Source organism: Pleurodeles waltl, chromosome 4_2 (genome assembly GCF_031143425.1).
Source record: "Pleurodeles waltl isolate 20211129_DDA chromosome 4_2, aPleWal1.hap1.20221129, whole genome shotgun sequence".
NCBI classification, from domain to species: domain Eukaryota; kingdom Metazoa; phylum Chordata; class Amphibia; order Caudata; family Salamandridae; genus Pleurodeles; species Pleurodeles waltl.
The window spans coordinates 507,523,522-507,550,558 of record NC_090443.1 but is presented as its reverse complement, the minus strand read 5'-3'; the positions used below and the strand labels follow the sequence as shown (position 1 = coordinate 507,550,558).

At 41.9% G+C, this 27,037-nt stretch overlaps 1 protein-coding gene across 1 annotated transcript in view; it reads left to right on the top strand.

Moving 5' to 3' along the window:
- The window catches only part of PLA2G4A (phospholipase A2 group IVA), a 698,142-nt gene that overhangs the window by 211,251 nt on the left and 459,854 nt on the right, over positions 1 to 27,037 (top strand). Inside the window, exons 6-8 of the mRNA XM_069231997.1 lie at positions 1,094 to 1,131; positions 9,907 to 10,051; positions 23,341 to 23,477. Coding sequence (XP_069088098.1) covers positions 1,094 to 1,131; positions 9,907 to 10,051; positions 23,341 to 23,477 — 320 coding nt within the window. The remainder of the gene's footprint in view (positions 1 to 1,093; positions 1,132 to 9,906; positions 10,052 to 23,340; positions 23,478 to 27,037) is intronic.

Here is a 27,037-nt window from a genome sequence, read left to right as displayed (position 1 = left end):
CCTTCCACCTTAATCAAATATTCATTGTCTTTATGACAAAGCATTGCTTGTATATTAATGAATGTTCAGTATTGAAATTCATTTTCAAGAGGAATTTATAATAGTTTGTTCACTTACTTTTTCACAATTGCTTTTCTGTAAGGTAAGGCTACTTTACATGATATTTTACTGCAATAGGCCTGACTACATTGCACCCTTTTTGTGGAAACATTTCTTAAGAGTATACAAAATTGCTGAATACAGAGAGATTGTGATGAGGTCGTTCCTCAAAGAGAACAGGAACGTGTTCCTTGTCTTTCACAAATCTAGTGAAAATGAATGTTATGCAAGCACTTTGACAGCCTCCTTCACAAGAAGCTCTGATAACCTGATCTCAACCTCACCACACCTCCCTCTTGTGCATTCTGGTGTTCCTGACTGGAGGGTACAGTCAATCACAACATTCCATTCATGGCAGATAGGCCGCTCCCTTTTCGAGGAACCTTGCCAGAGCTCAGCCTAGCCAGAAAGACCAGCTCCAATAGGCACACCCTCCATAACAGATGTAATATTCCAGTTGTGTTATACGCTAAAGGAATCCCAAACCATGCTTTTGGTGTTCTGGTAATCATGCTCCATTAAGAAAGCCGGAAAGTGAGAAATCTCAAATAACCTTTTACAGCTAAAGAGGGTATCCGCAAAGAGTGAGGATTGCATGACAGTCAAAAATGAAAAGGAGATTTAAAAATGTACTATCCACCCTGCAAACAATCACTGCTTTGGTTTCATGGAGCACTTGTATGCCTCCACCCCATTCTTTAGTACAAAGAACGCAGTGAAAAGTTTTAAGAAAGCAACCATAATTCTGATTACCTTTCTCTTGCATTATCAGATTTGGCTACTTTACTCTCTACATCTATCTTTTAAATTTCACAAGTTACAGTCTCTTACTTTGGAAGGGCAACACATGCACACACCGAAAATATCAGCTTAGAACCCATTTGAAAACCATTGTTAAGGTTTCTAAGGATTAATTGTGTACTTTCTGAGTTTTTGTAGTTTTCTGTAAAGCATTCTCAATAAAATTTTGAACTGTTTTCCTTACCACTTCTAGATCACAGAAATGTTTCTGGAGGTGTCCCTCGAAATTTGGTATGTATTTCCTCTCCGTAACTCCCCTCTTTTATCAGATTTTGTATTAGTGTTCTTTATTTGCATACCGAACAGTGCAGTTTAAAAAAAAGAAATATTCAATGCAGTTGAAGCTCAGAAATCGCATTTAATTTGAATAAAAAAGGGTTTCATTTGTCAGATTTATGTAGTATATTACAATTTTTCAGGAATTTTTGGTGGCCAGGCAAATGGTGAAATATTGAAAGCTCTGAAAACAGCTGGTGTCTTGCAGGCGTGACTGTGCATGATTGATAGAGTGACATTCATAGGGAAACTTGTCTTACAGGGCTGTTCAGCTTTTCAGTAGTATTGGATAAAACTGGATGAGATTCTTTGTGATCCAAGGTGTCAAAAGCATAGGGTAAGTTTAGGGGGGGGGGGGGCTGGCGGTGAGTAAAATACCATGTCACTCATCTCCAGGTTGTTAAAAGTGTACAGTCCTCTGCACTTGTAATTTCTTTGACACCACAGTTGCTTTGGGGTTGGGCAATGGTGAAGGTCAAACCAAACACAGTTGCTGTTTTCCGGACCACAGCCATCTCTCTGCCTGTGGCTACCTGAGGAAGATCGGTTTATAAGTGGCAAAGATATTCGGTATATGATGGACTTTCTCCTCAGTGGGATAATAGTGTCTAGAACCTATCCTTTCCAGAAATGTTTGGTGTTCAAGCCTTGTTTAATAGGAGCAAAAGCATGGCCCTGTAAAATCAAGCCAAGAAGAATCCTTTTGTGTGTAATTTCTTAGACTTACGGTTAAGAAAATTATTGCAAAAAGGCTTCTTTTTATTCTTTCTCAAAATGTCAGAAAAGACTGCCTTGCGAAGAAGTCAAGTGAGTATTAGGTTTGGCTTGAAGGCTGTTGAGCATATAGTGGCTATGGTAAGGGGTTACCTACTAAAGATTATCATTAATGTTGCCAGTAAATTATTTTTCGTATTTTCACAGACCTCATGAAGTTTCTGAAATCCTCAGGTGAATGAAAAATTAGATGTCTTTTTGTGGGCTATTAAAGACCACTTATTTTACATAGTGCTTTACGGAGCTTTCTGTTTGCTCTATAAATGAAAGGTGCTTCTATGTCTACCATTGGAATGGTACTCGCTGGTTTGACCGTAGGAGAATGAAATTATGATTTGGCATTCTTGGGATTTAAATGTATCTCATGTAGGTCACATTAGATGTAAAAAGTGATTATTTATTAGTTAACCTTCTGTTACAGTGCTCTTTTGCTTCGGTACAAATGTAAGCGTTGACATGAGATCATGCCTTGTACAAACATCTGTATTCTGCTGACAAAAAGGAAAGCTCTCTCTGGAAGCAATATAGACCACCTATCTGAAATTTTCCATGGTAGACCCAGCCCTCGACATCTAAAATAAAAATTAAAGAACAAGTCAGAGACCTGGCTGAGTCTGATAGAGAAAAGCAGAAAGAGGTAGTGGGACCAAAAGAGAGACTTAAGTTTACCGGGACTTAGGTGGAACAAGAAAGAGAATAAGAAAACAGAAAACTGTATAAGGGGGAAGACGCAGAAGAAGGCGTGCACAGATGGAAAAAAAAAAACTGAAGAGGGAGCTGAACAAAGGGAGAGATGGACTCCAACAGAAGAATTGCTTGCGGCCGAAGGAGGGACTAGGAATTGGCATAGTAATCGAGCCGCATAAGAAATACCAGAGGGAGAGCCTTTGTCAGCCTATCTTCTGAGGACCAATGATAGAGGTGCAGAAGATTGAAAGACGCTCACGCCGATCTTTGAAATTTTAGGCGGGCCCCACCGGACGAGTTATCAAACTCTACATGCTCCCAGAGAAGTTGGCTATAACAGTTGTGTGAACTGTACGGGTACTGAATGAGAGGGTGCCTCTGGGGAAAATTTGCATGTAACTGGCCCTGTGAACATAAACCAATACTACAGTCACCCCAAACCTCTTTTATGCACCTAATTACAGAAGCAAAAAGTGATGTCTAAAGAAGCAGTTATTTTTGTTTAATTTATAATTAATAACCAGTAGGAAACCCTATATGATTCTTTGTTTTTTTCTATTTGTTAATTATAATTTATTTTCGTGCCTTGTGCCTAGTGTGATGAAAACTACATTTAAGGAGAGATCAATAAAAGTGCATATTAAGTTTGACAAAGCCAGAATAGGATGATCCTAGAGATAAAGGAGACGTATGTATACAGGATAAAGAAAACCTGAGAGATTAGTTAAGAGATTAGGAACAAAGTAGAATAAATAAAATAAAGGGGAGAAAATAATTGTTAAATTAAGAAAAATAAACTTTCAGAGGGCACCAGCGTGAGAACCATGGGTGGGAGACCACCAAGAGAGAAAAGGAAATAAACTTTAAGAACTAAACTCCATGTACAGAAAAATCATAATCCCAACTCTTTTTGGTATATTCGTGGATTGAAACAATTTAACATAAACAAGCCAAGTTAATGAGTGAGTCGACGTTTGTCGAAGAAAAGGGTAGCTCTTTCCGTATCTGTGCTTAACTGCGCGGAAGGAAAAGAACTGACGTACACATGCCGAGATGGCGTCTATATAGATAACCGGGACATCACACACAGATCCAACAACGCTGATGACACCACGCGGAGTAGGAAGACGCACGCGGATCCGAACTAAGCCACCCGACGGCGCGCGAAGGGTACTGCTCAGCAGAAAAATTCTGGATTTGAAGCTGACGCCAGGGAATTCTAAGGTAAGGAATCTGCAGCTAGATAGTCTCTACCAGATAATTTGTTACCAAAGGTAAGTAACTTCTTCTTCTGTACATCGGGCATTGTCAGTTGATTCAGTATAAATCTAAAACTTCAGGGACTTTACCTTCTAAGCCCATTCAAGAGGACAGTGACAACACTGAGCAACTACAATCAGGAACAAAATGACATCACACAGGTACAGGTCTACAATAATTCAAATGTGAAGATGGCGCTTCATAATCGTGGTAGTTCCCCCATGACTTTGCCATTCCACTCAGAAAACACCCTGTTATTTCCCATATTGACAAAGCACATATCAATAGGTCCACTACAGGCTGAAATGGAATGTCATCTGATTTCTTAATGGATGATAGTAGGGCCCTGCCCATCTTACAAACTTGTACACATTCTTGTAACTATTGTGTGTTTAAAAAAAACAAAAAAAAACTCTCACCTCCGATCTAGGTATAGCATTACATATCCACATCTGTAATGGCTGTGCTCTCTGGGACTTCCACTACTTGTCTATCCTTTATTTGGCCAGTACCAGTGTCCGATCATTAAATTTGCTTGTATATTTGCCCACTTCTGTATGCAAGAACAACCTCAACAGACACATCTCAGAGGAAACAGTGATTTGGGCACATGAAGAGACACTGATTTGTGACAGCATCCTTTTTTCTCAAGTTTGCTAGCTCATGTGAGAGCTGTCTACCTTTATGGGAATTGCACTGAGGGCAGTTTCCTGAAGTATTGCCAAATATATTGGGAAGGCTTGTGCAGGTGAGGTATTTGTGGGAATTGGTATATAACTTTAAATCTATTAAGTTTGGAGACATAAGTTAAGTGAAGCTACTCTGTCCCATTCAACATATTCAAATTACCTACCTCTCATTTTCCCAAAACCTACAGGCGCTGACGTGCAAGATCCCTAGGGTGTCCTTCAGCATATAGTACAGATGAGATATTGTTCCATGGCCTAATCCCCAAGTTGTTAATGTCTGAAAAATTGTTTGTCTTTGTTTCAAATGTTGTCTTTGGCCCAGAAGTAGAATGTGCGCTTACCAGTCTGACATGCTGGGAATTATTCCTGAAATGGTGTCCTACTTTTCTTTTGTTTCCATGAGTGCATGTCCCCCAAACATCATCTGAGAAAACTTCTATTGACCAAAATTTAGCTTCACACATTTCGGAATCCAGGCCCGTTTCCCCACATGCTGTAACTGTGCAGTAATTTCATAATACTCATAATTTGCAGCACCCATTCCTCCTTCAGAATGTGGGAGCTGAAGTGGGTCTAGTTAGACTCTGTCTCCTGTTACTCCATATCAGTGGTGTTAACTCATTTATTCAGCTCGGGAGCATACTGCCTTTCCTATATGATTTCTTATGCTAACTCAGACCTGTTGTTTTTACTTGCAGCTAGAGTAGCAAGTAAAGTCCCTACTTTGTCTCTCTCAAAGTGCATTATATTGGTGTATTTTTTGTAGTCAAAACATAATTAGCACTTTAAAAGGGTGGTCATATTTTTAATGCCTTCTCCCAGTCTATTTGTTTAATAGCCCATAAGTGTAGTAGCTTTCTAGTTCCAGCAGCAAGGTGTCTGATGTCTATGGCCCTCAAGACACATTCCTCTGCCACTTTATATGGCCCCCATTATTTCCGGCTGCCTCCCATAGACCCCTCTCCCCCAATTTCTCTGTAAAATAGTGAGCCATTTCCTCCCCACAAAAAGCTGGGGCTTGTAAAGTGGCACTAGTAGTCCCCGTGAAGGAATGGGAGTTTGCTGTTTGTTCCAGCCTATCGCCCATAATGACTGGTTATGGTTTGAGATCATTTTACAGAGTTGCTCAGTCAAGTGCACCAGGTTTGTCATGTCCGATGTTCCAGGAAGCTGTCAATGAGGGTGTTTAGTTTTGTACTGGTGAATAAAATAAGTACTCTGGTTGGTCAAAATGAAGGAGACTCTTCATATGTTACACCTTCTATTTATTCAACCGCTCATCCAATTCCACAGCATTTGCAGTAGACAGTAGTGTACAGTTGGGGTATGATCTAATTTATTTCACATGAGTAATGCGCTTAAAGTATTCCATAGATATACCATGTAGGAACATTGACCACACTAACAGATCATGTTCTGTTACATATTGTGCACAGGTATGACAATGGAGGCCTGTCTATAGATATCAATAAGCGTCACCAAGGCAGCCCTTAACAATTACATACTTGCCTTCTTTACCTCCAAGGGGACTCCTGGTTTCACCCTGGTGAGAAGTCCTCAGGCATAAAAAGAGAAACGTTTGCAAATAGTTAGCCTCTTTACTTATGTAGCCTCTAGGCGCCTGTGTCTTCTAGATGAGTCTATTAGAGAAATGCTACATATATGCCTCTGTCGTAGGTAGTCAAACAATATACCATTTACCAGTTGAGGCCATGCTCCAGAAATTCCATGTCATGAACTTGTACATTTTCTGTTTGGTCATGAAAACAGTAAAGAGTATTGACTTCCTGTGCCCACTCAACCTTCAATGTTCCGGGGGGATGGCTTACCCAGGATTATCACTGGTTGGTCCCTTTAGGAATGCCTTGTATAAAAGCAATACATCCCTTGGTCAAGCCATACAGTGTGACTCGTATACCACATTGCACATGTAGTGAGTTCTGCTCTATGCTTTGGTGTACATCCCTGTGTGTCATCAGAAATGTTAACTCTTCCCCACCATTCACCTTCACTCTAGGCCCAGTTCCCCGACGGGGCCCGTTTTAAATTTCCTAGTGAGATAACTCTATAAAATGCCAACAAATATTTAGGTTGTTGAATCAGATATGTAAGGAAGGTATAACCACCAGACGCACTTGTTCAGACATATCCACTGCTTAGTAACCTACTCTTAATCAGAGTGGTTCCCAGTGATTATAGTAGTAATCCCCTGTTAAAACAGACAGGGGACTGTTTTGTCTGGCATTCCACTTTGTCACATGGTAGTCTTCCACATTGTTGGTACTAATATGTTTCCTCCGTAACCTAATTATTAACAATACAGGCCCCCCTCAAAGCACCATCCATCTTCCCTGGTCATCAATATGTCTTTCAAATACTCCATATATTTTAACAAGGATGCCACTATTAAATGACAGACTGTGGTCATTGGCTTGACTGTGGGGCTCGTGTCTCTTGAGCTCGGCTGCTCATCAGGATAAACACTCTGTGAGAAGGAATCTTTTGTGGGGTCCCTTACTCTCCTGGTGGATTTGGAGTCTCTTGAGGCCTCTGCTACTGCCATCGACACAGCTGCCACTTGATCCACCAGTATTCAATTCAGTGAAAATTGAGCCGTTTCTTGCTGAGCTTCCTGTGTCTCATTTACAAGTCTGAATTCAGTCATCAAGTCCATGATTGTCTACTGTACATACCCCTGTGTTTTTCTGCCACTCTCAGGCCGCCAACAACTCTGTAGAAAAGTTAGATTTGGCTTCATGTATTACCTTGAGCTCAGCTGGAAATGCCAGCATTTAATCGATCTGCATGCATAGGGCCAAGGTTCTTTTTAACCTCCAGGATTGACTCTGGGGCTGTACCTCTGCAGTGTAGTCTGGAAATATTAGTATATTAGTGATATCCACTTGAAAAGGGTTGTGTGTTTTTGTAGGATAACATCACATTCTCGGTAGTGCTGTAGTTTGGCAATTACTGGCCTGGGAAGTGCACCCAGTGGAGGGTGTGGGACTCACCTTGAGGGGCAATTGTTTTGGTGCTTCTGTATGTTTCTATAGTCCTATGATGTGGTTGTTAAGCCTGCAATAGCAGCCTTCTGTATCTTCAGTTCCAAATTCCAAAACCTATTCTATCTTATAAATCCAATATCTCATTCATCCACACCCAAGGGTGTGTTCCGCCATAGCATATTCAGTCTTTTCAACAATCTCTGAGATTTTGCACTGATCAGCATGTAACAAACCCACCTCAAGTGCCATAGTGTTGATTTTGGTTTCCAGGGCAGTGCTTGTTGACTGTATGTTATTCAGTATACATTCTAGGATGTCTGGGAAGCCCTGAGCTAATCCGAGTGACGTTTTGGATTGAGGGACCAATTCTGCATTGTGTACTTTTTGCCAGCGATTGCCATCTGCAGCAACCTCAGAAGCATTTAATCAATCGTTAGCAGGGAGTGACATTTTGCTGAGAGGTCTGGTGATGACCTTACTGGTGTTTATATCCCTCCTTTTCTCATATACAGCATTTTAGTAAGTCTTCGACTTCAACACTCCGTCCACTGGGGAGTGGAACACAGGCAATGACCTGTGTAGCAGACATTGTTCAAACAGTGCTATCATGCAACACTTGGTGCAGGCCTTAGACCAGTAGGGTGGCCAGCTGCGGGTTTTTGCCCTCTCCCGTCTCCACAATTGGTAGATTTTACCACAGCAGTACCGTTCCAACAGGTCAGATAGGGTACGGAGTGAGCTGTTCATAAGAGCTGATGGACCAGGGGAAGCTAAGTCTGCTTCTCAACTTAGTTTCCCCATGACATTGATGGGGGCTCGTGCTATTTTCCCCACAAGCACGGAAAAAGATTCTCTGGAGAGGAGCAATTTTTGCTTTCCTCCTTCTTTTGGTGGTGTTGCACTCTGAGAACAGAGTCTCCTGGAGGCAAAAGTCTCTACCATGGCTCAGCTTTCAGGACAGTAAGCTGGCCTGAGGGAACACTTTCCAAGTTAGTCTTCAGCTCTCTCTCATCCAGTGTCAGTAACTGTGTTAGCTGCTTTTATCTATTGGCCTTGCAAAGATTTCTCTGCTGAGGGTATGATCAGTTTATTCTGCCTGATTTGTGATACCATAGTTTCATTATACCACATCTGCTCACGGCAGAGGTCTGTATGCACCCCACCCAAAAAAAACGATCTCAAGCTCTATTCAGCACCCTTTAGTTTAGTGGTTTCCCCAACCTAACTTCTGTGGACCCCCACTTTATCAGTACTGGAACCCAGGGACCCCCACCGAATCATTATTGGAATCTGAGGACCCCCCCCCAATGGGTCATTACTGAAAGTGGGGGACCTAATCTGTTAACATTATTACATTTTCTAAGCTGTCGCAGACCCCCAGGGGTCCCTGGGCCACAGGTTGGGAACCACTGCTTTAGTGGATTGTGCACTCCAACCAGGATAGTTGGAGATTACATAAATGGAGTGTAGTGGCACATTTAGAAACCATGATTTGGCTGCCATGTTGTTGGGCACGCTGTTTATTAAGCTCTTCCTCCTTTATTGAGCAAACTGTATTAAAACATTGTTCCATGTGTCTTTCTCGTCTGCTTTCAAGTATTCATATTAGGAGTTAGGGTATTGTTATTAATTCCTTGCCCCATGTGATGGTTGTAGAAGGCTAGATTCACATGCACCCTAGTCACATCCTCAGAAGCAAGTACAAAGAAATATGTGTGAAAAAGTATGCATATTTTCTGTAAACGCTAATTGTGGCAAATCTGCCAGTGCTCAAACATCATAACACTTCTCTTTCAACACACATATACTTACCGCGGGGAAGAAGCACAATCTGAAGTGGTGACTTTGACCAGGTGTATTGTGGATTTCAAGGAGAGAACTACCAGTCACCTTGAAACTGAGACTCCTCCTTGGGAGTAAATCAACTTGAAGTGTTTTGATTTCAACAGTAGATAGTGTGCATGTGCACATGATGCAAATCTACCGCACTACATGCTGCAAACAAATTGTTACAGGTAAGTGACACTTTCTATGTGTTTCATACTATCACAGTATTAAAGACCTGCTAATCTACCTATGGGTGACATTTCTATCCTTGCTGTTCCTGAAATAAAGAAATGTTTGAGTTTTATTATTGACTCCTGGGATGAGTGTATTTTTGAGTATAGTGATGTGGCTTCCTTTTTCAGTTATGTGGTAGGATGTATTGGTTTCTTATGTTACTGTCTGCTGCAGTGGTGACATCAGGGTTTATGTACTGCCAATACATTCTTGCAAAGCCAGCAGCTCTCATTTCTTAATTTCCTCTTCCTCAGTTGTTCTCCAGATCTCCGATTCAGCATGGCTCTGTGCGACCAGGAAAAGGTTTTTCGGGCGACGCGAAAAACTCGAGTGACTCAAGGGATAAAAGATCTCCTTGGTCCAGAGAAGAGTAAAGACCTGATCTCCTCACCACATGATGTGAGTTGAAACGCTATTATCCTGATTAATTTAGAAAATATTCTCCATTTTGGGATCACAGGTTCCCATTCTAGATTGCTCATGCAGTCTGACTTGAAAATGCAAGAACATTTAAAAACAAAAGAATAAACCTTCTTTTTGTTCTATAGTCTTACCATCAAGAGGAAGTACTCAAAATTTAGACTGCCAGCAGGCCTGATTTTTCATGTGGGGACGTTTAAAAAAACCTATTGTTATTTTGACTAGCTGCTGACAATACTGGCTACACTGAACTGAATGGCTGCACTTAGGCAGACTTTCCAGCTAAAAATACCATTAGAGTAGTCAAAAGGGTGAGTGTTCTTAATTATTTATTTACTAAAATTAAAGCTTGGGCTCTGGTTAAAGATATGAGAGTGGAGTCATGGTCCGAAAGCAGCTACTGACTTTTTTTTTGTGCCGAACTACGCAGTTTAGTGAGAATATAAGAGGTGCTGTTGAGGTTTTCTAACTCTTAACTGCAGGGCAGTTAAATGGGCAATCAAGCATAACCTGCCCCATGTATCATTTTATTTAGGGCAGGTTATATATAGTTTGGGGGCAGTTGAACAGAGGTAGAAGGACAGTTATCAGAGGTCCTGAAAGGTGGGAGCATGGGTTGTAAACATGGAGCAAATTGGTGAGAAGGTCTTATTTTCATTACCACCTATACGGTAAAGAGTAGCAGTATCAGAAATCCGTATACATGGTTTGATTCTTGCCATTTCAGTAAGAATCATTGATTGCCCAGATTACTAAAAGCTCAGTGTGAAAACAGGTGTAGAAGACGCTGATTATAAAGTGGTGTTAGCTACCTAAAAAAGCAGATACTGGGAAGAGGCCTCTATTGGAAGAATACCACAGGTCTGAGGAGCCAGTTTGTCTCCTGGGGCCAGCTGACCTGAAAAGTAAATAGTTAAACAGGAGTTTGCACAAGGTCAAAACAGTAACTGGGTGATCCAGGTTTTATCTGATGAATCAAAAGTAAGACCTCCCCCTGATTGGCATTACTAGTCACCCAGATGGAGAAAGAATATTGATTAAACGTTAAGTAAATCTTTGAGCCCTAAACATTTAAAAGTGCATCTGTGCTTTGCAAAATCTAACTTTTAGGATTGTTTACTAACAAGGTTTTCATGGGTTTTCTAATGCTGTGGCCAGGAGAGTGTATGTATGTATGTTTGTATATATATGTGTGTTCGATGGCATGTGTAGCTGCAGATACACATGCTGTGCACATCCCGCCATCTGGTGTTGGGCTCGGAGTGTTACAAGTTGTTTTTCTTCGAAGAAGTCTTTTTTCGAGTCACGAGACCGAGGGACTCCTCCCATTTCGACTCCATTGCGCATGGGCGTCGACTCCATCTTAGATTGTTTTTTTTCCGCCACCGGGTTCGGATGTGTTCCTTTTCGCTCCGTGTTTCGGGTCGGAAAGTTAGTTAGAATCTCGGAAAAATCGTCGGTATTGTTTGCGTTCGGTATCGGGTTAGTTACAACAGATCGACACCGAATTAAGAAGAGCTCCGGTGGCCCTTCGGGGTTTTCTTCCTTCCCCGTCGGGGCCTGGTCGGCCCGGCCACGTGTCTCTTCAAGGCTGATGGAACGGACCCCATTCCGCTTCTGTCCAAAATGCCATAACAAGTATCCATATACAGATCAACATCTGGTCTGTAACTTGTGTTTGTCACCAGAACACAAGGAGGATACTTGTGAGGCCTGTCGAGCGTTTCGGTCCAGGAAGACACTCAGGGACCGAAGAGAAAGAAGACTGCAAATGGCGTCGGCGCCGACAGGACAAGAGCGTTTCGAGGAGGAGGAAGAAACATTCTCCACCCAGGAGTCGGACTCTGAGGAGATCGATCCCGAGGAAACGCCGAAAACCGTGAGTAAGACGTCGAAAGCAAGAACTCACGAGAAAAGCGCTAAAGCCCAGGGGACGCCACCGCCAACAGGCCATGGCTTAACCCGAAAAGTAGGTGACCGTTCATCGGCACCGAAAAAGGGCGAGCTGGTGTCGAAGTCATCCGACTCCGGTCGAGATACCGGCACACAGCAATCTCGGGCCCGGGATAGTGGCTCAGAGAAGATTCGGCACTGAAACGGGTCGGCACCGAGAGAGCACGACGCCGAAAGTAGAAAAGGTTTCGTCGGAGCCGAAAAAAGCAGCCGAAAAGGTTTCGGTACCGAAATATCCAGCCTCGGAACCGAAAACAAGTTCCTACACTGAGGAACAAGGACTGTCCACACAAATGAAGACACATAGATTTGGACAGGAATTACAGGCAATAGAGCCAGATCACACACAAAGACGGCTCTTTATTCAAAAAGATACAGGGAAGATCAGCACTCTTCCTCCAGTCAAAATGAAAAGCAAGCTTGCCTTCCAAGACAAAGACAAACAGCCACACGCAAAGGTGGCTAAACAAGTAACACCGCCACCATTCCCACATCACTCTCCGCAACCATCACCGGTAGCCACTCCACCAATGATGCAATCCCCAACTCATACAGGAATGAGTCAAGATGACCCTGACGCATGGGACCTTTATGACGCACCAGTGTCAGATAATAGTCCAGAATGCTATCCAACTAAACCATCGCCACCAGAGGATAGTACAGGCTACGCACAGGTGGTGTCAAGAGCAGCTGCTTTTCATAATGTCAGCCTTCATTCAGAGCCCATTGAAGACGACTTTCTTTTTAATACACTGTCGTCCACACACAGCCAATATCAGAGTCTTCCTATGCTACCCGGAATGCTAAAACACTCCAAACAAGTGTTTGAGGAGCCTGTTAAAGGGAGAGCCATTACTCCAAGAGTAGATAAAAAATATAAACCGCCACCAACAGACCCAGTGTACATTACACAACAGCTAACACCAGACTCTGTTGTAGTGGGAGCAGCGCGCAAAAGAGCCAACTCTCATACTTCAGGAGATGCACCACCTCCAGATAAAGAAAGTCGAAAATTCGATGCTGCAGGCAAAAGGGTGGCGGCACAGGCAGCAAACCAGTGGCGTATCGCAAATTCGCAAGCTTTGCTAGCCAGATATGATAGGGCCCATTGGGATGAGATGCAACACCTTATTGAACATTTACCCAAGGAATTCCAAAAAAGAGCGCAGCAAGTAGTAGAAGAAGGACAGGGTATCTCCAATAATCAGATACGTCAGCAATGAATGCTGCAGACACAGCTGCTAGAACTGTCAACACAGCAGTAACAATAAGGAGACATGCATGGCTGCGTACATCAGGATTTAAACCAGAGATACAGCAAGCTGTGCTGAATATGCCATTCAACGGACAGCAGTTGTTTGGGCCGGAGGTGGACACTGCGATCGAAAAACTTAAGAAAGACACTGACACGGCCAAAGCCATGGGCGCACTCTACTCCCCACAGAGCAGAGGCACATTTCGAAAAACACAATTTCGAGGGGGATTTCGAGGCCAAACCACAGAAACCACAACCTCACAAACAAAACCCACTTACCAGAGCCAGTATCAGCGGGGAGGTTTTCGGGGACAATATAGAGGGGGACAATTTCAAAGGAATAGAGGAAAGTTCCAAAGTCCCAAAACTCCTCCAAACAAGCAGTGACTTCAAGGTCACAAATCCCCAACACATAACACCTGTGGGGGGGAGACTAACCAAGTTTTACAAACATTGGGAGGAAATAACAACAGACACTTGGGTCTTAGCAATTATCCAGCATGGTTATTGCATAGAATTTCTCAAATTCCCTCCAAACATCCCACCGAAAACACACAATATGTCAAAACAACATATAGATCTTCTAGGGCTAGAAGTTCAGGCATTGCTACAAAAAGAAGCAATAGAGTTAGTACCAAAACAACAAATAAACACAGGAGTTTACTCCCTGTACTTTCTGATACCCAAAAAAGACAAGAGTCTGAGACCTATACTAGATCTCAGAACATTAAATACCTACATCAAATCAGATCACTTTCACATGGTTACATTACAAGACGTAATCCCACTGCTCAAACAACAAGACTACATGACAACACTAGACCTAAAGGATGCATATTTCCATATACCAATACATCCTTCACACAGAAAGTACCTAAGGTTTGTATTCCAAGGGATACATTACCAATTCAAAGTGTTGCCATTCGGAATAACAACTGCACCAAGAGTTTTTACAAAATGCCTAGCAGTAGTAGCTGCACATATCAGAAGGCAGCAAATACATGTGTTCCCGTACCTAGACGATTGGTTAATCAAAACCAACACGCTAGAACGGTGTTCACAACACACAAAATATGTCATAGAAATCCTCCACAAACTAGGTTTCTCAATCAACTACACAAAGTCACACCTTCTGCCGTGTCAAACACAGCAATACTTAGGAGCAACAATCAACACCGCAAAAGGGATTGCCACTCCAAGTCCACAAAGAGTTCACACATTTCACAATGTGATACAGACCATGTATCCAAATCAAAAGATACAAGTCAAACTGGTGATGGAACTACTAGGCATGATGTCTTCATGCATAGCCATTGTCCCAAACGCAAGGTTGCACATGCGGCCATTACAACAGTGCCTAGCATCACAATGGTCACAAGCACAGGGTTAGCTTCTAGATCTGGTGTTGATAGACTGCCAAACATACATCTCGCTTCAATGGTGGAACAGTATAAATTTAAACCAAGGGCGGCCTTTCCAAGACCCAGTGCCACAATACGTAATAACAACAGATGCGTCCATGACACACCTCAATCAACACAGCATCCAAGGACAATGGGACATACAGCAAAAACAGTTTCACATAAATCACTTAGAACTGTTGGCGGTATTTCTAGCGCTCAAAGCATTTCAACCCATAATAAGACACAAACACATTCTTGTCAAAACAGACAACAATGTATTACCTAAACAAACAGGGAGGCACACACTCGACACAGTTGTGTCTCCTAACACAGAAAATATGGCATTGGGCGATTCACAACCACATTCGCCTAATAGCACAATTTATTCCAGGAATTCAGGACCAGTTAGCAGACAATCTCTCTCTGGATCACCAACAGATCCACGAATGGGAGATTCACCCCCAAATACTAAACACTTACTTCCAAATGTGGGGAACACCACAAATAGATGTATTTGCAACAAAAGAAAACGCAAAATGCCAAAACTTCGCATCCAGGTACCCACAAGATCAGTCTCAGGGCAATGCGTTATGGATGAGCTGGTCAGGGACATTTGCTTACGCTTTTCCCCCCTCTCCCACTCCTTCCATATCTAGTAAACAAATTGAGTCAAAACAAACTCAAACTCATACTAATAGCACCGACATGGGCAAGACAACCTCGGTACACAACACTACTAGACCTCTCAGTAGTACCTCATGTCAAACTGCCAAACAGACCAGGTCTGTTAACACAACACAAACAACAGATCAGACATCCAAATCCAGCATCGCTGAATCTAGCAATTTGGCTCCTGAAATCCTAGAATTCGGACACTTAGACCTCACACAAGAATGTATGGAGGTCATAAGACAAGCTAGGGAACCTACCACTAGACACTGCTATGCAAATAAGTGGAAAAGATTTGTTTATTACTGCCATAATAATCAAATTCAACCCTTACACGCATCTGCCAAAGATATAGTAGGATACTTAATGCAATTGCAAAAGTCAAAGCTAGCTTTCTCTTCAATAAAAATACATCTGACCGCAATTTCAGCCTACCTGCAAATTACGCACTCAACTTCATTATTTAGGATACCAGTCATAAAAGCATTTATGGAAGGCCTAAAGAGAATTATACCACCACGAACACCACCAGTTCCTTCATGGAACCTCAACATTGTCGTAAGACGACTCATGGGTCCACCTTTTGAGCCCATGCACTCTTGTGAAATGCAATATTTAACATGGAAAGTTGCATTTCTGATTGCCATCACATCTCTAAGAAGAGTGAGTGAAATTCAAGCATTTACCATACAAGAACCATTTATTCAAATACACAAGCATAAAGTAGTTCTACGAACAAATCCAATTTTTTTTCCAAAAGTGATCTCACCGTTCCACTTGAATCAAACGGTAAAATTACCAGTGTTCTTCCCACAGCCAGATTCTGTAGCTGAAAGAGCACTGCATACATTAGACATCAAAAGAGCACTAATGTACTACATTGACAGAACAAAACTAATTCGAAAAACAAAACTATTTATTGCTTTCCAAAAACCTCATACAGGGAATCCAATTTCTAAACAAGGCATTGCTAGATGGATAGTTAAGTGTATTCAAACCTGCTATCTTAAAGCAAAGAGAGAGCTGCCTATTACACCAAAGGCACACTCAACCAGAAAAAAAGGTGCTACCATGGCCTTTCTAGGAAATATTCCAATGAACGAAATATGTAAGGCAGCAACATGGTCTACGCCTCATACATTTACCAAACACTACAAGCCACAGTAGGTCAAGCTGTACTACGAACATTATTTCAAACAACTTCAACTCCTACAGGCTGAACCACCGCTTTTGGGGAGATAACTGCTTACTAGTCTATGCACAGCATGTGTATCTGCAGCTACACATGCCATCGAACGGAAAATGTCACTTACACAGTGTACATCTGTTCGTGGCATTAGTCGCTGCAGATTCACATGCGCCCACCCGCCTCCCCGGGAGCCTGTAGCCGTTTAGAAGTTGATCTTGAACATTTGTAAATTTGTAAATATATTACTTTAAACTTCATTATGTACATACGTATTCACTCCATTGCATGGGCACTATTACTAGCATACACAACTCCTACCTCACCCTCTGCGGGGAAAACAATCTAAGATGGAGTCGACGCCCATGCGCAATGGAGTCGAAATGGGAGGAGTCCCTCGGTCTCGTGACTCGAAAAAAGACTTATTCGAAGAAAAACAACTTGTAACACTCCGAGCCCAACACCAGATGGCAGGATGTGCACAGCATGTGAATCTGCAGCGACTAATGCCACGAACAGATGTACACTGGGTAAGTGACATTTTCCATATATATGTGTATATATATGTGTGTGTGTGTATATATATATATATATCTATATATATATATATATGAATTCTGTTGATTATGACAATTTCCCCCCAGTCATTTAAAAAAAAAAAAAAAAAGGGAGGCATTCTAACCTCACTAATTATAGACCTATTTTCCTATGTGGATGTTGCATGGAAAATGTATGGTAGCATATCATTGAATTACAGTTGGTGTTGAGCAGACTATTGACCGATATTTTGGCATGATTCAGAGACGGAGTCAAAATTGACCATGCAATGAGACCACCATTTGTGCCAAAGGTGTACAACTTCAGTGTGCATTAATATATTTGAGGGAGTACTAAAATCATTACAATAATAAGATTATTTTGAAAATGAAACTTGTTAAAATGATGTGCAGAAGTATTCATATTAGTTTAACAATTTTGTTTTACAGGCATCTTTAGAGGCCACAAGCGTTTCATGAGCAAAGTAGTAAACTTGAAGGAATGTGAAGCAAAGGATTTAAAAAACGTGTTATTATTGAACAGATCGTTAAAAATAGGAGTTAGGGCAGATTCTCAGTCAGGTTGATAGGCTTGAAGATGTGCTCATTAGCAGTTTTAGAATTATCTGAAGACTTATTTTGGACAGTACTTTGACTTGCTAACTTCAATATCTGCATCTTTTTAAACCTTAAGTGCTTCTGATAAAAGTGAAACATTTAATAATTTCTCAACCTGAATCAAAGCTGAATATGTGACCCTTCGAGACAAGCAAGGAGGGTCTGTCAATATGTTCAGAGATAGAAAACTTGGTCTGAGGGGTTTGCGATGAGCTTACTAAAGGATCGGGCAGGTACAAAGAATATGAATAATTGAATCTTCATGATAGCTTCACAGTCGATGGGTATTATCTTTGAATTGCCCAAAGCCCATGGAGGAGCTTTACTCTTGTCTGGAAAAATGCCAAAGCGATACTGCAGTCATTTTAGCTTAATTTTTAATGATAAAGATTGCAACTTAAGAATGTTCTGCTCTAGTTCACTTTTTTAATCTTAAGCCTGCTTTTGATTTCGCAATGCTGTTTTTTTGGATTGGCTTGACACTACTCTGAGATTAAATCATTCCCTATTCACAGAACTGTAGGTATTTCATACCCAAATAGCAAAAGTGTGATATGCGAAAGCATGAGTGTACAGAAGAATTTCCTGTGCACAGTAGGTTACAACCGATGTGTTGATCACTGTTTATTTTATTTGCTAATGGTATGGGCAATATAGAAATGTAAAACTTGATACTCTAAAGCAGAGTGGCTAAAAAATTGCCATATTGCTGTTTGGGGATTGTACTGTGCTTTTGTCATTTATTATCTATGCCCCCCAAAAAACTGGAGATTAATGTTTAGTAAACTAAATGAACGAAACTGAAGCCTGAGATACATTTAAGGAGACCTCCCGCCCACTCCTGGGTGCTTGAAGAGAATCTCTGAATTGGGCCAGTGCGTTTCTCGCTCTCTTATTGGGCTTTTTGACTGCTTATGTCTCTACTTCTGGTGCCAGTCACTTGTACACCTTCCATAGTGCCCAGCTGATACAGTGAATCTGCTCTGCTTCCCATAGCTCCTTGAAGAACAAAGCTCTGTCTAGACAGATAGGCCCTTCACAGTGGTGGGCTATTGCTGGGAGGCATACTGTGAAAGGAAAAGCTCATGGATTAAAGACAAAATGATATGAGGGACTGTTTAAACTCCTTTCCTTTTTGCCACAATGGAGCCTAGCCCGGGAACCTGAAAAGCCAAATTGGTAGGTAATGGGGTGTAAGAGTACCCAAAGCCATGAGGTCCTCCTAATTTCCACAGCTTATTTGATGTGTGTCCCTAATTGAAAACCAGTGTTAATAGAAACCACCTCAAAAAGCTTTCCAATGAGGTCCTGCTTCACCTTACCTCATCATGTCCTTTTTCTGAGCAAAGACTTGCAAGTTTTATCCGGAAAACCGTCGGACGGCTGAAACTGATTAACTTACTAACACGTAAGAGAAAATTGTTAAATGGAACTCGGTGAATAAAGTGGGGACTCAGGCCTTTCGCGTTGGATAGTTCAGGCTTCATGTTAATAATCGCCCTCATGTGACCCACACAGATGCACCTATAGCCTCCTACAAATAGGAATGTCCCTAGCAGGGCCTGAGTACTAGACTGTCAAGCTAACCATTAATGCTTGGCAGCCAGAAGGGAATTACCTAAACATGACCTAAATGGGGATGAGCCTTAAGAATCCAATCCAAACACTGGCTAAACTTTGAATCTTCCTCCAGTGTGCTAGCTCCCTATCTTTGGGTCCCATCAGTCTGTTTGGAGCCGAGATCTCCTTTTCTCACCCAGATAAGGGAGTGAAAGCAAATCCTTTTGGTCTGCTTGTTTATGAATGATGGTGTGTACAGCTGAACAAAACCCCAAATTGCCTCACTTTGCTTATGGTTCTATAGGTACAGTGTTGCAGATTTCCTCAATCTTTATTTCTCCACCCCCTTCTACTTTTATTAACATTTGTTTTAATCTTGTCATTTTGTATGGATTCTCCTGCACCATCAGGCAAAGACGATGTTGGAGATCCACCTAGGGGAAAAGAAGGGAACATCACTGGATTGCATGAACTGACATTTCCTGGGTGCTTTTGAGAATATTGAGCTAGCTAAATACCATTGGCTGATGTGGTCAGCCCTAGAACAGTTCAGATCATAACCCTCAGGTAGTGGATGATGAATCATTGCTTTCTTCACATTGAGTGAATAAAGGGGACCTCCTCTAGATGATGGTGTTCTTTGGCATTGTCCTTAATAAGGAAGCTTCAAGACCTGAGATAATACTGTGTTAGACAGCAACATCAGTTAAATCAATGAAGAGAAGTGAAGTATTCTGGATACAGTTAAGTAAGTGAAGGAAGGGCTTACAAACTTGTCCTGAGTAGTAAAAATTAATTTTTAGAGGCATGACCTTCCTATAGATGCAAGACATCCACTTCCTGCTGTCCTGTCCTCCTGCATCTCATTTCCCCTCACCTAAATCATCACATTCTGTTGATGACTGGGGCAATTTCTACAAGAGGTTATTAATGACAGTCACCACCCATCGTCCTTCACACAGGTTTACAACAAAGAAATGCATACATTTGGAAAAATACAGATTTTGACCTCATTACTAGGCTAAAAAAAGACAGAAGTGAAGCATTATGAAGCATAACTTGTTACAGATAAAGCCAACAATTTTTGAGTTCATTTTCGTATTCTAGAATTTCAACAAAGAAATTCACTATGGTCACCATTGGAAACAGGAACTTCATGAAGATTATCAGACTCGGCACTTACTGTGATTCTGGGTGTGAACTGTCTATCCTATGAACATGCCCCATTGCCCTTCTTCACCTTTGCTGCGTTCATCTTATCTCTAGAATTTGCACAGGCTCACAGAATTTCAACAGGCCTTTTCTCAACAACAAAGGTTCTGTGATTCGGCCCTATCTCCCATTTTTGCATTTCCTCAGGTTATCAGACTAATATGGCAAATATCTATTTTGTCTGAGAGAGGTACACAATCTTTTGGCTCACCTTCACTATGTAATTTGGTTGTAATTCGGAAGAAGCTCGCTACATGAGTAATGCAGTAAGACCACAACATTCACCTCACAGCATCACAAACATCTTGCCCAAACCATTACCTTGTGGTCTATACAAATGTGTTCTGAGGAGTCTTTTTCCAGACTGGTCTACCAAATCCTCATAAAATATCTGAAGTAAACTGCACGCCATCGTCAATAATACTTTAGGCACACCCTACTTCACCAAAATATCAACACCAAACCAAGTCAGCCACGAGGTATGCAAAGAAATGTCACTTCAACCCAGTGGGATAACTGATCAGCTGGAACTAACTTGTCTCTCTTGAGCTGGTAAATTGGTAAAAGGTCCAAGAAAATCTAAGCCAGCTTTTTCCCCACACTCTTTCTGGCATAGCCATAGGGCATTCTAATGATAAAAATATGTGGAAGTGCTTATCACTTACTACACAGTGCATTCCCCTGTATGAATTTCTGTGTCTCTAAGTCCATGCTGGGCTACGTGTAGTACTACTCTTTGATTCTTTTCTTAATGTGCTGACAAGATGGCCACTGTGAGCAGATGCTATATATTTGTGCCTTAATTAGGTGGGAGGCATCAACTGATCACCACGAAAGAGCAGCCCATCAACCTCAAATAATTTGCTAGCAGCTTTGCCGTCAGGTTGGAAAGCAGAATCGGGGTTTTTCTCCTCTGGCCACCCTTTAGCTATGAGCTAAGTCTTTGAATAATTCCATTCTACAATAACTAATTCTTCTAATGCTCCACACTTTCACACACAACTGCATCAATCCCACAGTTGGCCATGCTTTCTTCAGTATTGACAAAATCAAAACTTTGTCACATTCAATGGGAAAACAAGATAGACATTCAGATTACACACTGCGTGAACAAGAAATATATTATATTCTAGTTTTCTACTCTAAGAGTTTTGTAGCTAATCATGCCATACACTTTATCTTCTCACTAAAAAGAATATCTATAAATGAGGTCATTTTATCTCTGGCCGCAGACATATAGGTAAAGTTTCCCTACCCACACGCCATCATTTTCTGGTCAACCACATTTGTATCTGCATTCAGTATGGGAAGCAAACTCAATAGTTATCTGTTTTTGGTTGTCAAATTGCAACAGTACTGTGCCAAGGCCATAGGCCCTGGCCTCTACTGTTCATGACAAACACTGCCTTATGTAAATGGTTGTAGAGCAGAAACTTCAGATATTAGTTTCTTAATTTTGAGGAATGTTGCCTCACATTTGTCATTTCATAAAAAATCTGAGCCTTTCTTTAACAATGGTCTAAGGCATTCAATCATAGCAGCAAACCCTTGGAGAAATATGGAAGAGTTCACACATCCTAAGCAAAGACTTAAGCTGATCTTTATCCTAGGGTGAGGGAGTGTTGTGAATGTTATCCTCTAACTGTGATCTTGGTTTGATGCCATTTGAAGTTAATACATGTCCCAGGTACTCAATTTAAAAATTCTGAAAACACACTTTTTACTGTGCAGTCATGCTATTTTTCTGGAGTAACGCCACAATACATTCCACAGTACTATTGTATTCAGACACATTTACATGGTAACTGAGTGTCGTACTGCAATAGTAAGAAGTTACAAACCACTTATGACCCTCTGAAATTCCAAGGCTGCTGCCCCAACCAAGTAGGAAGGCAATACAATTGGTAGGTGACTATGGGTGTGAAGAAGGCTGTGTAGAGCCTAGAATCAGGATGTAATAGAATCTAATGATAAGCAAATATTGAGTCCAACTTTGTGAACCACTTGGCTTGACCCACCTGAGACAACAGACTTTCCGATCTAGGGAAAGGGAAAGATACAACCCACAGAGCTTCATTTAATTTACTAGCATTGACACAAACACACAGTTCCCCACTTCTTTGGCGTGCTTAGACTAAGTGGGACAACCAGTGTTTACGTCAACATGTTCAATGACACCTTGGTACAAAATGGATAATGTTTCTCTAAATCATGGCGCACGCTAGGCGGGTTTTACGCAACTTGTTTGACAGTGGTATATCCCATCCTCGTTGCCATGTGAAATGCTCTAGACATAGTTAAGTAATTGAAGGAATAGCCTCCAGATATGTCTTGAGTATTAAAAGTCTTTTATTAGAAGCATGACCTTCTCCCAGTTCCAAGGCTGCTGTCCCATGCCTCTTGTGTCTGATTTCCCCTCACTTACATCATCACATTCCTTTGACTGTGGCAAAATCCACAAGAGGTTATTGATGCCAGTACCCACGCAGATTCCTTGTTGTAGTGAACAGAAAGCATAGATTTTGCTTTTGAATGTGGATCTCATAAAATTGAAGGCTTTCAAATATGGTACTGCGCAAAGACAGGTAGTGCTCGTTTGAAACCTAATTACATTTTAATAATCATTTATATCCTTATAGCATGACTTTTTCCTTTACTGTATTTTTTAATAATCTTTATGGTATTTCTGCTCTGCCAAGGCTGAACATTCTTAATGCCACTAAATAAGTCACAATATTGGCCCCAGATTTCAAGAAAGCAGTGTAACTGCAGCAAAACATTTAATCTAGCCTGCAGTATCTTATGTTTAGCACTGTGTTTGAAGTGCAAAGCAAACTCCTCCCTTTAACTTGTGTGCTGTAATCTTGTCTGTGTAGGTGCCGATCATTGCGGTTTTAGGCTCTGGAGGAGGATTTCGGGCTATGGTTGGTTTTTCTGGTGTGATGAAAGCACTCTTTCACTCAGGAGTAGTTGACTGTGTCACCTATCTGGCCGGGCTTTCTGGATCTACGTGGTAAGTGTAAACATGGTGTGTTAAGAGAGTTGTTAAAAAGTGATCCTCCACTGCATCCGTAATGCACAACATATTTTAACAATATTTTCATGCGAGCACTTTTTGGCATGGGCTGTGATCAGGGCAAGTACTCGGGATCATTCCTTTTTCATAGGAAGGATGCAACTCAGCTAGATTAAATGATTTGCTTCCCTCTTGTTTGGTACAATCCAAAATGTAACTCCAAAGTTGATTGATTGTAATTTTTAGTGAACATTTGTTCACATTAAAAATTGATGTTTGCTGATTATGCACATTTATGGAGTGTTTACCACTGCATTGATTATTTTTATATATATATATATTGGTATCACATACTGTACCTTTTTTTTCTATCTACTGGTTGGGTATACATTTAGCTCTTTCAGCCACTTCTCTCTTTTTAAATTATTTTCTGTGGTCATTGTCACCAGTGCTAAGCTCCTCTAAATTGAAAAGGGATGCTTCAATGCTCAATACTGAACAAAGATGTATAAAGAAAGAAACTGCCCCTCACAGCCAAAATTGTGGCCCTCATAAGGAGTAAGAAAGTGTTTAGCAACTCTTTTTGAAGTATTTGGATTCTCTCTGAATCAAAGGTAGAACGTCAGGGAAGAAGAGCAAAGAGAACTGAAGCCTTCAACAACACCATGTCCCCTAGATGAGCAAGTGGAGGATATATTTAAATATGAAGATGAAATTGAAGATGACAACTTGAACAAGCTATTTTGAGGGCTGTAAACTACAAAAGAAAGGTGATGGGATCTGGACACTGATTCTCTTGAGGAAGGTGTCAACACTTAACACTTTAAATCCCCGCCCCACCAATGACATTGTAGTGTACAAGGCCCCAGTCAAAAGTGTAGTGGGCTTGTATGAAGTGCATCTGAATGCAGAGCAGGTGGAGTCTTGTTTTCTCCTGGAAAACTGCTATCCTCACACAGAAAGAACCAGGTCCTCTCTGTGCCATTCAGTGTCTTAGATCAGGGATTAGAGGCTTTCAGGGAGTCAGCAACAGCCAAGGCAGTGACAAGCATAGAGAAAAGAAATACACTTTTCCTAAAATATTACCGCAATGTGGCAGCAGTCTCCCTTCTAGTCATCAAAGTAGGAAAAGGCACTAATGCACTGTCCGCCATTGGTCCTGCACCTGGCAGAGAAATCAGATGATTGAAATGGTAGGACTTAAGATGAAAAGGCCAGTGGCCACTCAATAGTGCATTATCAATTTGAATGCAATGGTCAGTATGGATATATACTAATGGGAGGACATAGAGGAGAGCAGTATCTATGGGAGGCAAAGGTGATGATTCAGGAGTGTAAAACTATTGTCAAAACATGTCTGATGTTGACGTTAGATGCAGCTGACACAGCCAGTGTGCAGCTGTGCTCTAATACCACTCTTAAGAAGGTTCACCTGGCTGAGGGTATCTAGCTTCAAGCAAGAAGTATAGGCAACAGTGATAAATATGCCCTTCATAGAGCTGAGCGTCTTTGAAACTGCAGTTCAGAGGTGTGTCCCACAAGAAGAGTCCCACAAGAAGTGTTGCAGACCACCACCTGCCAGGCCACCTTCAGATTGCCACACACAGTGCATCCGTATAAAGGCAATACCCCACTGCACCAAGGTTGCAGTTCTGAGGTAGGGCCAGAGTAAGAGGAACTGCCCTGCAAGTTTGGACCAACATGCCAGTTATGTGGGATTGGAGCCCTTCTACACCTACTGGTATGGGGCAAGATCGAAAGGATTCATACAGGAGTGGAAGGCAGTCCACTCCGAGAAGTGGATCCCAAACATTACTCACCATGGGGGAGGCATGGCTAGCTGCTCAGCAAAGATTGTAGCCTAATCGCAGCACTCTACCATGGGGTGAATAAAATAAAATCTCACCCTGCTTTGATCCTGTTAGTAGGCCAAATCACATTTTAATGATGCTGCGAAGGTCAGCTAAGCCGATTGCTGCCTGCTGATAACGGCTTGATTACAGCATACAGAGCTGAGTTAACTTGGGCCCTGGGTGTGGCAGAAGAGATGGGGTTTTGCAGCGTGCCAGGGCATAAGGAAGGGCATAGATACCTCTGGGCCTGACAGCCGGTGATGGAGACTGGGTAGGACTTGCAGATCACAGGAGGCACTTCTAATGATTGGCCAGCTGCAATGTCGCTGCTGTGAGAGCTGCTGTGATTGAACCAGTGTTGCTGAGATTTAGGGCAGTCATAGTGGGGGTGGGGGGGAAGTGAACAGGCCTAAAAAAAAGCTTCTGTTCAAGGAATGTGCGTCTGATCATCAGCTCTATTGTTAGATTGTTTTCTTCCATTGTTGGGTTCGGACATGTGCTCTTCTGCTCTGGCTTGACACCATTGTGATAGTTTTCTTGGTATATTCATGCTTCAGTCAGTATTGTTTTCAGTCGTGGTCCCCTCTCTCTATCCTGTGCTGTTTGACGACGTCAACTTCTTTGGGGCGAGTCACATCGACCATGGGCTCTCCTGGGCCTTCGCCCTTCTGGGTGCTGCTTCCATCCTAAGTTGTCCCCCCCCAAACACCTTTCAACTTGGTGATGGACTGGACGCCTTTTAGATATTGCTCTTGGTCACATGCTAAATATGCCTGCACCAACCTTCACTGGGTGTGTAATCTTTGACTCTACCCTGAGCACCACAAGGCCAGCTGATAGGCCTGTTGCTCCTTCAGGTCCAAAAAAACTCTATGCCACTGATGGGCTCAGCGTTTCAAGATGCCTGGAAGGAGCGTGGGCAAGACACCGGACCTGTTCGGACCATAGAACACCCAGGAGAAACACAAAGGCACCTTGTGCAAATGGAAGGACGTTCTCCCCTGATGATAGCTCCACTCCTTAGTAGGAGCTGAGTCGAGCTTGGAGCTGAAACCTTAGACAAGGAAACATCGACGATCTCGGTATCGAAATCAGCTGCTTTCGAGCTGAAACCTTTGGCACCAAAATCATCAGCATTGGAGCCAGAAACTTGTGCATCTAGCGAAGCAGCCCATAGATCGAGGTCTGTTGAACCCCTGCTTCAGAGACTACACAATGACTAGACAGAAGCACATTATGTTCCATCCAGTCACATAATAACAAGATGCCCCCCACACACACACACACACAAATGCCCCCCGACAACTCTTGCCTATGCTCAAAGGCATATTTTGGCACACTATGGACATTTTTAATGACCTGATACGATCTAGGGTCATGACGCCTAGAAATGATAAAGTATAAAGCATCACCTAATGACCCTATATATATATATATATATATATATATATATATATATATATATGTGTGTATGTATATATATATATATATATATATATGTTCAATGGCATGTGTAGCTGCAGATACACATGCTGTGCACATCCCGCCATCTGGTGTTGGGCTCGGAGTGTTACAAGTTGTTTTTCTTCGAAGAAGTCTTTTCGAGTCACGAGATCGAGGGACTCCTCCCATTTCGGCTCCATTGCGGATGGGCGTCGACTCCATCTTAGATTGTTTTTTTTCCGCCATCGGGTTCGGACGTGT